The sequence below is a fragment of the Rhipicephalus sanguineus genome, chromosome 3, assembly GCF_013339695.2.
Source record: "Rhipicephalus sanguineus isolate Rsan-2018 chromosome 3, BIME_Rsan_1.4, whole genome shotgun sequence".
Lineage (NCBI taxonomy): Eukaryota > Metazoa > Arthropoda > Arachnida > Ixodida > Ixodidae > Rhipicephalus > Rhipicephalus sanguineus.
Window position 1 is genome coordinate 231130635 of NC_051178.1, and position 12246 is coordinate 231142880.

General features: G+C 46.1%; 1 protein-coding gene across 1 annotated transcript; it reads left to right on the forward strand.

The window, feature by feature from the left end:
• Nucleotides 1-718: 718 nt before the first annotated feature.
• Nucleotides 719-1795, forward strand: LOC119386386 (uncharacterized; the record flags this gene model as incomplete). Its single annotated transcript, XM_037653701.2, is given in 4 exon segments — nt 719-849; nt 1279-1355; nt 1437-1517; nt 1629-1795. Coding segments are annotated over 4 exon segments (435 nt in total), but the record flags the coding sequence as incomplete, so codon positions are not given.
• Between the last annotated feature and the right edge of the window lie 10451 nt (nt 1796-12246).

Consider the following 12246-nt stretch of genomic DNA (forward strand, 5'->3'; position numbering starts at 1 on the left):
ATTAGTTTTAACACCAAATGCAACTACACGACCGTTTTTCATTTACGGGATCAGGAATTGAGCATTAGTCCTCAAGCAAAGCAGGACAACAAGCTAGCCGATAAGCTACCACGGCGTCGCATCGTTAAGCTCGAGGGTGCGGGTTAGATTCCCGGCCAAGGGTGCCGCATTTAAATGGGAGCGGGATGCAAAGAACACCCGTGTTCGTAGAGTTAGGATCACGTGAAAGAACCCCAGGTGGTCGAAATTAGCGCGGAGTCCCCCATTAAGGCGTGAGTCCTAATTGTATCAGGGTTTTGGCTCGTTAAACACCACCACTCATCAAGCTACTACGGCGGTTCGCATATTTTATTGGAACTCGACAAATACCAGTACGGGCGAAAAATAATGTGAAGCAGTACATTCATACCCTTCTAGCTTAATTGGTAGCTTTAGCCCTTTAATTTGTAGCCCTTGGGCCTCTATCGTAAGCGCAAAGTTATGCAGTATGTCGTGCAAGCCACAATAGCGTACTCAGGAAGATATCATTTTAATAATACAGTAGCCTACATTTACCATCGAAACTTGAAAATCACTGGCCAGATTTCACCATTATAAGATCGTATAATTCGATCCCGTAGGTCAAGTTTTATCTTAAACAAAATTTTTTTCTGATTGCGATGGTCTTGAGAAGGCATATTTTGTTTCGTCAATCTCATTTCTCAACTTGTACTTACAGTTCAAAGGCAAGTGGTGGGTGGATAGCTTCAACCAAGCCATCTACGGCGACGCAGATCGCTGCGCTCATTTCACGATTCAGAAAGACCACGACAACGTCTACAAAATCAAGGCCGAATACATCGACACTGAGTGAGACTACTCTGACCGTAATGGAAGTGATATAAATTGTGAGAGTGTAGCAATGTCTTCAAGTTCAACACAGTTTGATAATCATAGTCACCACTAGGCATGAACGGAGCGCAAACTCATCGAAGTAAAGCAGGCGATAGAGGAGAAAAGGTGCAATTTGTTAAAAGCCTGCTCGTGCAACGCATGTGAGGAATGCGACGCAGTTCAGGCGCCGAGTTCACATTGAGCAAAACTATAGTGTGGGGTTGTTGCACTGATGTAAATTTGCAATTTCACAGTGGAAAAAAATGTCGCTATCGTAAGCGGTACCGAATGCTTTTAGGGAAGAATGCGCATGAGTTATGGCTTTAGAACTAAGCGTATATGAGTGAAAGAAGGAAGCAATCACTTTTATTTTGTAATGAAATTGATTTGTCTTTCTGAGCGCAGCAACGAGCTTGTAGAAATGAGCGTCGATGTCAATGAAGATGACCGGCACCCCTCAAGGTTCATGCTGAAGATCAGCGGTAAGTATTGAAGCATTGCTAAGTCAATTTCTTTTTCCACAGAAAAAATAACAAACTCGCTTCGTCTGATTATTCCTTTAGATGACGTCATCATGGAGACTGCCATTATCGACACGGACTACGACAACTGGGCTGTTGTCTGGGCTAAAAGTGGGACTGCGGGTACAGTGCATTAGTATATGGTTTCGAAATTAATATGACCTTTCTTTTCATTATTTCTCAGAAACAAATTAAAATAACTATTGTACGACTGTGGCCGTGTTCCCATTTCAGCTGCATACCACGTCGTGACCCGAAAACCGAACGCCGAAGACCAATTCCTTCCTGCGATTCAAGCTGCACTGGACAAGGAAGGCTTGAAGAAAGATGATTTCAAGAAAGTGCCGAACATGGACTGCTCTAAAAAGGATACAATATAATCGATGAAGAGTAAATCAATAAAGCGATAAAAAGTAAATAAAACCTTTCTGTCTTTTTTTTGTGTTTCGCGTTATGTTGAGATGGAGGGCTTGAACAGAGGCGAAATAATGTGTTGGTTGTATCCCAACCAACGCAACTTGCTTTGCTTAAGAAGAAGAAACTAACGTAAAGACAACCGTTTATTTAACTGAAATAATTCCCAATGACAATTATTTTATGCTGAGGACGCTGATATCATAGAAATACCACGGCCTCCGAGATTGAGGGCCGATGCGCAGACCGGAGCTCTCCACTACGGCGTGCCGCATAATCATATCTTGGTTTGGGCGTGTAGTGAACCCCAGAATTTATTTTTAAAGATGTTGCAATAGTACTCCCTGTTCTTGACCTGATGCTTCTCTCCTTCAAAAATGTATGATTGCTTTTGAATACACGAAAAAAGGCATCTATGTTGCCTGATAGGTGGAAGAAAAGCATTTGAATGAAATGGAAGGTGTAAAATATAAACAGTTTATTGCTAGCGGCATGAAAAAGGTAACAGTATGTAATCAGCCTTTCGCAATATAATATACCAATTAAAAAAAAAAGGCGAAAGCTTGCACTCGGCCGCGCAAGGCTTGAGACATAGCGAAGCTGGCCGAGCACGGCGCCGCTCGTACGCGGCTTTCCGGTAGGCTGGATCCTGACGTAGAGCTCGCAATACGCGCAGCATTCCACTCACGGTGATCGGCAGTATCTTCTCGACAATCTCTTGTTCTCCCTTTCTCTGGCCGCGTATTCTGTATCTGCTCGTCGCTGCCGTTGCCGTTCTCGTACAGCGACAAGCCTCGCTTCACGATGCGCTGCTGCTTCTTCGAGAGTACATACTTTCTTTTAGCGTCCCATGGCAGTATCTGATCGAGAGGCGGAACTCGGTTGCGCGAGGTGCCTCCGTCGCAGGGCGGGACTAAGCGATAGCAGCTGCGTGGTTGTCGCTACTGCGTATGCGCGGCTTGGCATGACGTCATGACAGGCGTTCTAGCAGCTGTGGCGTCGCTGGTTGCCATGGCTACGGCGCTGCTGGCTTTTCGTGAAACGCGCACGTTTTAACGGCGGCTTAAAGAGCTTCGCTCTTAAAACGTTAGCGCTATCTGTTCCAGAAGCATTCTGCTGTATAAGAGGGGTTGTGGGAAGCTGCCTGTCTATAGTTTGCGCAGGTACCTCGACTCTGTATTTTAGGCTTTCACATTCAGTCTGATGGCGAGGCCTCGCACACTACGGACCTTCTGACGTAGTAGATTGAAAAACAAGAGGAGGAAGAGTTCTGTTTGGCGTGAGCGCGCGCTCAATATGCTACAGTTGGCCATGCTATATGTGGTTTTGCCTGCGTTACGCCAAGCTACGACGACAGCAGATCGCAGCCTACGGCAGCCCGGCCCCCTAAAGTGCTCCGCACTTGAAAAACAACTCCGCTTCTGTATCAGCAAAGAGGTGTGAGGCCTTCCCCGCAATCTATGCCCCTCAGCGGTGTCTAGGAAGACTGCAACATCAGTGTTATCTACCGAGTTGCTGATTTCAACATCTTCGTAGGCAACGAGGCAGTCCTGCTGGGGTTTCCCTACCGCTGTTCGCTCGACCGATGTGTCAGTACAACGTCTATCGACCAAACGCCGTCAAATAGCTCGGTGCATGACAAGGGGGTCACCTTTCGTGCTGATGAAAAACAATTCCTGAACTAAAGCGCAAGAAGAAAGAACGTAAACAAAAACTTTCACCTGAATTCCAGTTAGGCGTTAAGTCAATTGGTGCATCTGAAAAGTGGCGCCCAGCACTAATGCTCGCAACACATAAGAAATCTGTTGGTAATATTGTTAGCAGGAAGAGTTGATGGAAAGAAAACAACTTGTGCCGCGTCATAAGCCCGATTTCCTGGTATCACTGAACTTGAAGCGTGTAAGAAAATCGAATTTGATACTCGACGCTCTCGGACCTCTTGTCCAATTATAAGCGTAGGAGCCGGTCCCAAGCCATCTTTGCAAACAACGCTTAAACTTCGTGCGTTTCTTCCAGCAGTTGACCTCATCTGGAAAATCAGCCTTGAGACGGGCAAATGCGTTTATCGCGGTTATTGCAGAGGTGCGGCAGCCAGCCGCGTGTGTGAACTCCAGCATTTTTGGATTGCCAAAATTACCTGTCTTTCCTCCGGGCTCAGCGTCTCCAAGTGCCTGGCTCGGTGCTTTCTAGCGACGTCGGCTTCTTGTGCAGACGCAGGTACCGTCGCAAGTGTACCGACTTCTGTCGTCGAGATGGGCGCCCGAACTGGTGCTTGTGGCGCAGGTGGTGTGATGGCCACCGAGTTGGGACGGTGAAAGGGAAAGCGACGCTCACCTGCCCCAGACGACGGTCGCCTTTCTTCTATGACATAACCGAGCCAAAACATGCTCGAGGAGAGGACGAGGCAGCCGGCGTTCTCTCGTCCTACTCGGTCTCGCCCGGTTCTCAGGACGAGATAGCTACAAGAAGACACCATCCTTCAGTGGCTGCCAGCACTGCGTCTAGTAACTCGCGTGACAACGCCGGGATCAAGGGAGTCTAGCAGGAGACGTCAGAAGTGAGAAAGGACCGCCTAGAATAGATGCTTATCGGAAGGATTAAAACCCTCGTTGGGAGACCAGAAGCAGCCACGAAGCGCAGAGGAAATGTTAGACAAAAGAATAATAATAATAAAAAAATCATGGTTGGCAGGCAACTTGTGAGAGAAAAAAATAAGTAAATGCTCCTAAACATAAGTTACAAATGATAGGAAATGAAATGAGGCCGAAAGGGACAGGGCTAGTCTGTTAAACGTGCAGATTATAGAAATGAAATGTCAGAGCTGCACCTTGCGTTCCCAGTCGTTTATGAGTGTCAAGATCCGAAAGACGGTACGCAGCGAGTGATCCTCTGAATAGTGGATCGTTAAGGGCTCGTTTTTCTTCGTTAGACACAATATTAACGAGAACTAACTGACAGTGATGCCAAGGGAAGCATAGGGCAGGTTATTTTTATTAAGTGTGATACAAAAGTGAAGAAAGTAAAGCGGACGAAAAGATAACTTGCTGCCGACAGAGAACGAACCTGGAAACTTCGAACCTTATCTGCAACCTTCCAACCTGCAACCTTATCTCTTCGTGCACTTTACTTTCTTAACTTTTATATCGTAATTACTACAAATAACCTCCACTATATTTTCCGTGGCATTACTGTCTGTTAGTTCTCATTAACTTTCTGAATACAGACGCCTTGCAGACGTTCATGTGTTGTCAAAAAAAAATTAAGTGAGAAAAAACATTATGTTCGGCTCACAGATAATATTTTAGTTATTTCGCCCCGGTAAAAGTTCCGAGAGAAAATTTAAGGCCTTAGTTTATTATTCATTCTGTGTTCACACTTAGGCTCTTGGCTATGTTATAGCACCGTTGTGGTGTAATATTTAATGTCATGTAAAAAACGGCATTCCCAGCATTTTTTAAGTGTTTTACATAAGATAGTATAAGCAGTGACGAGTGGGAGTGCCTCGGCGGTAAATGTTTGCAGCCGCAGTTTTATTTATTAACACTCTTCTGAAAGGCTGTGACAGTCAGCTAAAACAACGAACGAAATATCCCAGATATCAAAGAGCAATACTATATAGTTCATCATGTCGCAAGACAACGCTCAACCTGCCAGGAAAATCGCTATACACTATGAACATGAAGATCAAGCACAGAGTGGAGGCCACCATGCAGCGCGAGTGGCGCGACTGCATGCAACTGCATTTACATTGCGCTCAAGTTCTAAGCTGCGTGCCATCTGCTTCATACATCATGTGCGACAGATAACAATAAAAATTACTTATTGTCGCTAATTTTTGGCTACCATGATTTAAGTCACGTAAAAATGGCGGCATCGTCGCAGAGGTTTGTCAATGACAGCCAATGCTTCTGCATCTGCAACGCCTCTCGCTAGCCCTGCTTCACGACCTACAGAGGCGTAGCCAGAATGTTCTTCTTTTTTTGGGGGGGGGGGGGGGGGGGGGGGGAGTTGGTTCAACCGCCCTAGTGTTTGCATGCGTGCATGTATATACAGGGTGTTTTATACAATACAGATTTTTCCATAACGATTCTATGACAGTCAGACCCCTAACGTCTTCGTAAACGAACTCTTAGTCGAAACGGAAAAATTTTGCCTCTCCTAAAGTTACATTAAAATGAGTAATTAACAAAAGCTCGTTAATAAAATGTTTAATTGTTATTTTGAGGGACGTTGATTATATGGAAAAGTTGTAGGATGTGACAATTTAGGGCAGGGATCTCAAACTCACCTCAGTTATAGCAGGCCGCAGTCACTAACAGCAGTCTATAAACACTATGTACTCCAAGAGCTAAGGAGTAGCCGGCGCCTTATTTGTGCGCCAACATCTCCTTACATCATGTCAATAAAAAAAAAAAAACAGCAGTCCTGCAAGGGCCGAGGCAGGAAAGGAGTAAAGAAGGTTGAAGCGGGGAGAGGGGGGGGGGGGGTAACGGGCTTGAACATGATGTCAGCTTTAGTTGCCATTTGAAGTTTCAAAGGCTTAAAGGAAGCCTTTCTCACATCTCATTTATACGTCCTTTCTTAAAGGGATTTGGAGTCGGGATTCGAGAAATATCGATACCGATCTACACAATGACTAAAGTCTGGACGCCGATTCTGAAGTATAATATTCGTTCCACGGTTATGTTTCAACGCATGGTGACCATATGGATTGCCTCACGAAAACAATGCTTGAGACTATTTATATGTCTTTGTAGCTCATGGACATGCTTCTTAAGAAAAAAAATATGAGACAAAGACGGTCATGTGCGAGCCGAGGGTTACAAGCCAATGGTTCGCAGGCCGCGTGTTTGAGACCCCTGAGTTTGAGACCCCCGCGTGTTGAGACCCATGCCTATTTTTTAAACGCACGTAATTTGAGATATCATTAAACAAGATGCTGCGCAGAATAAACACGGACAAGAAGACAACAAACACAGGCGCAGAATTGCGACGGGTTTTTATTCAGAAGAAAACGCATATTTCTACCCCATAAACCGCAAATTCATCTACGTTTATGCGAGAAACCTGCTTTCATTGCGATACAATCTTACTGATGTATCACTGACACAAACATGTCTATGAAAAAAAGTCACCCGTATCTTCCCATGGGGGAACTCGAGTAAATGCGTCGCAGAGTGGTGGGGGTATCGCGTGAATGTTGCTTAATTGGGTATGGTTTGGGAATGCTTAATTGTTACACGATGCGCACACCAAGTACGACTTGAACGGCTCCAGCGTGCACGAAGTTCCGGGTCCGCAGCTCGCTTCAAACGCTTGCGTTCAGAGTCGTATGCTCGTCTCTTCGCAGCCTTGTCTTCTGCGTTGCTTGCTGTTGTTGACGCCGACGACGGTGAGGGTGGGGTAACGTTGCCTTCAACGAGTGGTGGGACGCTGATTGAAGGTACTGTTGCTTCCATCGCATCTATTCGAGTCAAGCAAAGCGTCAAGTCGAGCGAAAGCCAAGTAAAGACGCCCTTCACTGAATTCCAAACGCGCGCTCCGCCGCTTATATACACACCGCCCGCGTTCGAGGGAGAGGAGGTAGGAAGGTAGGAGAGGGAGGGAGAGGAGGGAGGGAGGGAGAGGAGAGGCTTGCTGCCGGCACGAGACGAGCCGAGCATGCGCAGTGGGGGTGTGGACGGCGCCGCCGACGCCGCAGGTGCGACTAAGAAATGCTCCGCATTCAAAAAGCCTCGGCAAGCTCGCGTGCCAACTGGTCACGACTGCGTCTCAAAATTTTCGTTGTCGCGAGTAAAGGCTGGCACGGTTTACCACAGGCAGCCAACGGGCAGGCGCTGCAGTGAAGGGGCCGATTAGATTCTCGTACGTTCTTTATCGAAAGCTGGTGTTCCCTAAGTCGTTCATTTATACACCGGCCCGTTTGGCCGATGCAATCTTTCCTACATGTAAGGTGGATTTCGTATACCACCCCCGTCGAGCACTCGACGAACTCAGCGGCGTGGTATTTAGTGCAATATTGCAGACTCCTACTTTCAGAGGCGATGCGGGGGCATAGTGACGCCATTTTGCGCGGGGCAGAAAATACCACCGGCACACCGTGGCGATTGGCAACATTCTTCGGGTTGTGAGACACTCTATGGATATAGGGGACAACCACCGGTCGTATTTTTTTACGACCTTGACATCTCTGAGTTGCAGTAGCCTTCAACCTCTGCAGGAGCTTCTCCGCCACAGCAACCACGACTGAGGTAGGAAAACCGGCCTTCATCAACCTAGCAAACTGATTTTTCAGGCTGTCATATAGCAAGTGGACGTATGACTTCTCCAAGACTCTCTTCAAACAAAACGCGCCAATGGCCCGTTTAACAGTCTAGAAATGCGCAGAATCGTACGACAACAGGTCTTTTCTGGCTCGCAGCGAGTACATCCTGCACGTGTGATCTGGTGTAAAAGATAGGCTAATATATAAAAACTGAATTCTATTCTGGTCAGCTAATTCGTAGGTGAAGGTTAGACCTCTCCCGTGTCGTTCAAAGACCACTAAAGTATCTTGCACTGAATTAGTGTGTGCCAATCCGGGCTGTTCTTTAGAAAGTACTAGGTTGCAAATCAGTTCTGCAGAATCCCGCAAGGTGGCGGAAGGGTTAAGAAAGGCAAAATAGACAACCACCCGTTTGTAGCACTAAGCCACAAGGAAATCCATACGGATTTCTCAGAAATAAAGCCTCTTAGTCTCCGAAAAATTTGTCCTGGTCTGGGGTTCGAACCCGGGACCAACGTCCTGCTCTCGGGTTCGAACCCCGGACCAGTCCGAATTTTTCGGCGACTAAGAGGCTTTATTTCTGAGAAATCCGTATGGATTTCCTTGTGGCTTCGTGCTACAAACGGGTGGCTGTCTAATTTCTCTTTCAAAAAGTACTAGGTAGTCATCTACGTGTCTAAAAACATTTAGCACTATATCATGGTCCAAACAGCACACCCAGATCGCGATCAACGCTGGCCAAGAAAATATCAGCTAGTACAGGTGCCACGCACGAACCAATACGATATGCCCACACGTTGAACAAAAACCCGGTTGCCAAAAGTAACAGTTAGGCTGTGCAGTGAAAGAATAATGGAAAAGTGCGGTTTTCGTGGTTGCAGCGCGAAAGAAACAGATAACCTTTACACACCAAACGCAAAGAATAAGCGGTCCATTTGGGCATTCGGTCGTTTTTTCCGGACCATATTATGCTGCGACGCTCCTTTTTTCAAAGTTCGTCACGTGAGCTCCCGATCTAACGTAACACATATGCCGTATTTCCTGCTTACCCGATGCACTCAGTTTCGGTATCGCCTAGATCGGGGCGATAAAAACCGATTCCCACAAGGCGTGAGATCGGCCGAATTGTTTTCGAGGGTGGGTTTCGCGGACCACCTGGGGTCCATGGGCCCCCATATGTGAACCCCTAGTGTAGACAGTGGACTTCATCAAGCGAACAAAAACAATCTAATCTTCTCAGTCACTACGTAATCTTGAAGGCATTTGTGTATGGTTTCGAAATTAATTTGAGCATTGCACCAGAGTGCGTATTCGGGCCGGTTGGTTCATGTCCACAGAGAGCGAGAAACAACGCGAACCACAGGACAGAGACGGACTAAGCGCTGTCCATCGGCTCAGCGCTTAGTCGTCTCTGTCTTGTTGTCCTGTGGTTCGCGCTGTTTCTCGTTTTCGATTGAGATTCGCTTTCATTATTTCCTCGAAACAAATCAATATAACTATTGTACGTTTATGGCCGTGTTCCCATTTCAGCTGCGTACCACGTCGGCACCCGAAAACCAAATGCCGAAGATCAATTCGTTCCTGCGATTCAAGCTGCACTGAACAGGGAAGGCTTAAAGGAAGATGATTTCAAGAAAGTGCCAACATGGACTACCCTAGAAAGGATACAATATAATCGATGAAGAGTAAATAAATGCAACAAATATGAAACCTTTGTGCCTTTTGTTTTCCTCACTGAGTAGGGATGGAGGGATTGAATAGAGGCGAGATGATATGTTGATTTTGTCCCGACCAGCGCAACCTGGCTTGCTTGCTTGCTTGCTCGATTAATAGCAACCATCTAGTTTACACACAACCTTTTATCATACTGATATCATTATCAATGACAGTTTTATTTTCTGGTGAGGACATTAACATAATAGAAATATGTTCGATCGGAGCCACACACTACGGCGTGCGGCATAATCATATCGTGGTTTGGACATGTAAAAAATCCCAGAATTTATATTTAAACATGTCCCTATGATACTACATGTTCTTGAATGATGTTTCTCTCCATCAAAAAATGTATGCGTTTTTTTAAATATGCATCAAAGCGATAGCAAAACCCTACTTAAAGGAATATTGCGTGCATCTCTATTGACTGGTAGGCGGAAGAGAAACGCTTGAATACAAAGGAAGCTTTAACATTAAGATTTCATTGCTAGCGGCATGACATAGGTCCCATATCGACTTTCCGCAATGTAGTATCAGTAAAAGAAAAAACGTAGAATTATGTCCTTAGCAGTAGTACTTCAATAATATTTCTCGCGCAAAGTCGTGATGCTGAAGAAGCCATCAGGCGATTTCGATTGCCTTTGGGTCACCATGCAAACGTAATACTTACGAGTATTAGGAATTGTCGAGGTGTAAAGTGCTGCTGTGAGTCAGTATGCAGAAGCACAGGCTGATACTTAAAAACTTTTAAAAGCATGTCTGTTTGCTTTCCATCCTGGCCACGGCGGCCGCATTTCGATGGAGGCGGAATGCTTAAGGCCCATGTACAGCCACCCAAATCTAAATATCGTGTGCGAGCGCAGACTTTTTTGTGTGTCAATGCCGTACGACGGAGCCAAGTTGCAAACAGGGCGAGAGTAAGTGCATGCCCACGAAGCGCGCTCAGTTGGGCTCATCGTCCGCTTGGCTGTTCCTTCGTGAGAACGTCATCCTGCATTAACTCGCTTCAGACGAACAGGCAGCGCGTCTTGCTTGTATCTTATATTCCGAAGATCAGCAAGCAACCGAGAAAATGAAATCCGCAGATACGTCACACGCCCCCGCGCATGAGATAAGCTGACAAATGTGGATCGTTCATTTGTTATCTGGCGACGCAAAATGCTTTTTTTTGCGCTTACTCTCGCCCTGTTTGCAACTTGGCTCCGCCGTGCTATAGTGTGCGTTGCGTACGGCGCTCGCATACTATAGTTAAAGATTTGGGCGGCTGTACTCAGATTAAGGTTTACGTTAAAGAACCTACGGGGTCGAAATTTCAATAATGCTATTGCGAAGTTTCCGGAGCCCTCCACTACGACGTCCCTTATAAAACATGGTGGTTTCGGGGCGTAAAAGCCCCAACAATTATTGCCATCTACTTTGCTTACTTACACAACCCGACAGCTAATACGCTTTCCCATTAGCGTATAATATTAATGCTCTCTAATCTCGTTGGAAGTAATTTCAATGTGACAAAAGACGCAACTTCGCAAAACGTTGCATACGTTTAATTTTAGTTCGAGTTAGGTCTTAGCAATTAGGCGGGGGTTGCACAAGTGTCACTAAAGTACGGATACCGAAAATCATACCTCGGTCACACTGGCAAATTTAGTGTCATTTTGAGCGAGTGCACTTACACCTCCAGAATGTCACTTTGGCGGCGCGCTGCTACACGAGAAAGGGAAGTGTACTTTGGAAATGATGGTAATGGCGATGAGTAATTCAGTAGCACAGCATATATTTGTCATTTAAGGCCATGTTTATTGGGTAATAATGTGTTACAGCTATAAGCAACCCTTAAAATGAACTTTACGTGCAAACGCCGCGGCTGCCGCCATTGCACGGCGTGTTCTGGGCATGCCCCTAGCGGTCGTGTCTGTAAACTGCCTGAGAGCGAGAATAGCAGAGTAGTTTTTTTGTTGTATAGTATGTTTTAATGCATAAAAATATTTCTAATAACGAAAACGATACTTTAAAAATACTATAAACTCGGCTTTAGATAATAACATACTTACTTTCGAGCCGCTGCCACCGAGGCTAGACACTCTGTCGCAGTGAAGTGAGTTTGGCGAACGCACTCGCTGGCAAGTGCGCTTTGCAGCGAGTGTCCCTAAACGTTCCCGTGTGACAGCGTGCAAATGACACTAGCGGCGAAGTGCACTCCCACAAAGTGCCCTTAAGTTGCCCCGTGTGACAGGGGTATCAGTCTCGTTCCTCACTAAACTCGAAAGCCCCCACCTCCCTTTTAGTCTTCCTGCATTGCCACAAAGCTTGCTCTTCCCCTCCACTTTAGGGTGCGGGAGAGAGGGATCAGGGCGCACATAAAACGCTGTTGTTGCTTTCACAAAGGCAGTTCAACTGTTGGAATCGTTGGCTCCGGTGACATTCCCTGTTTCAACAATTTCGCACAACTTTGAAATG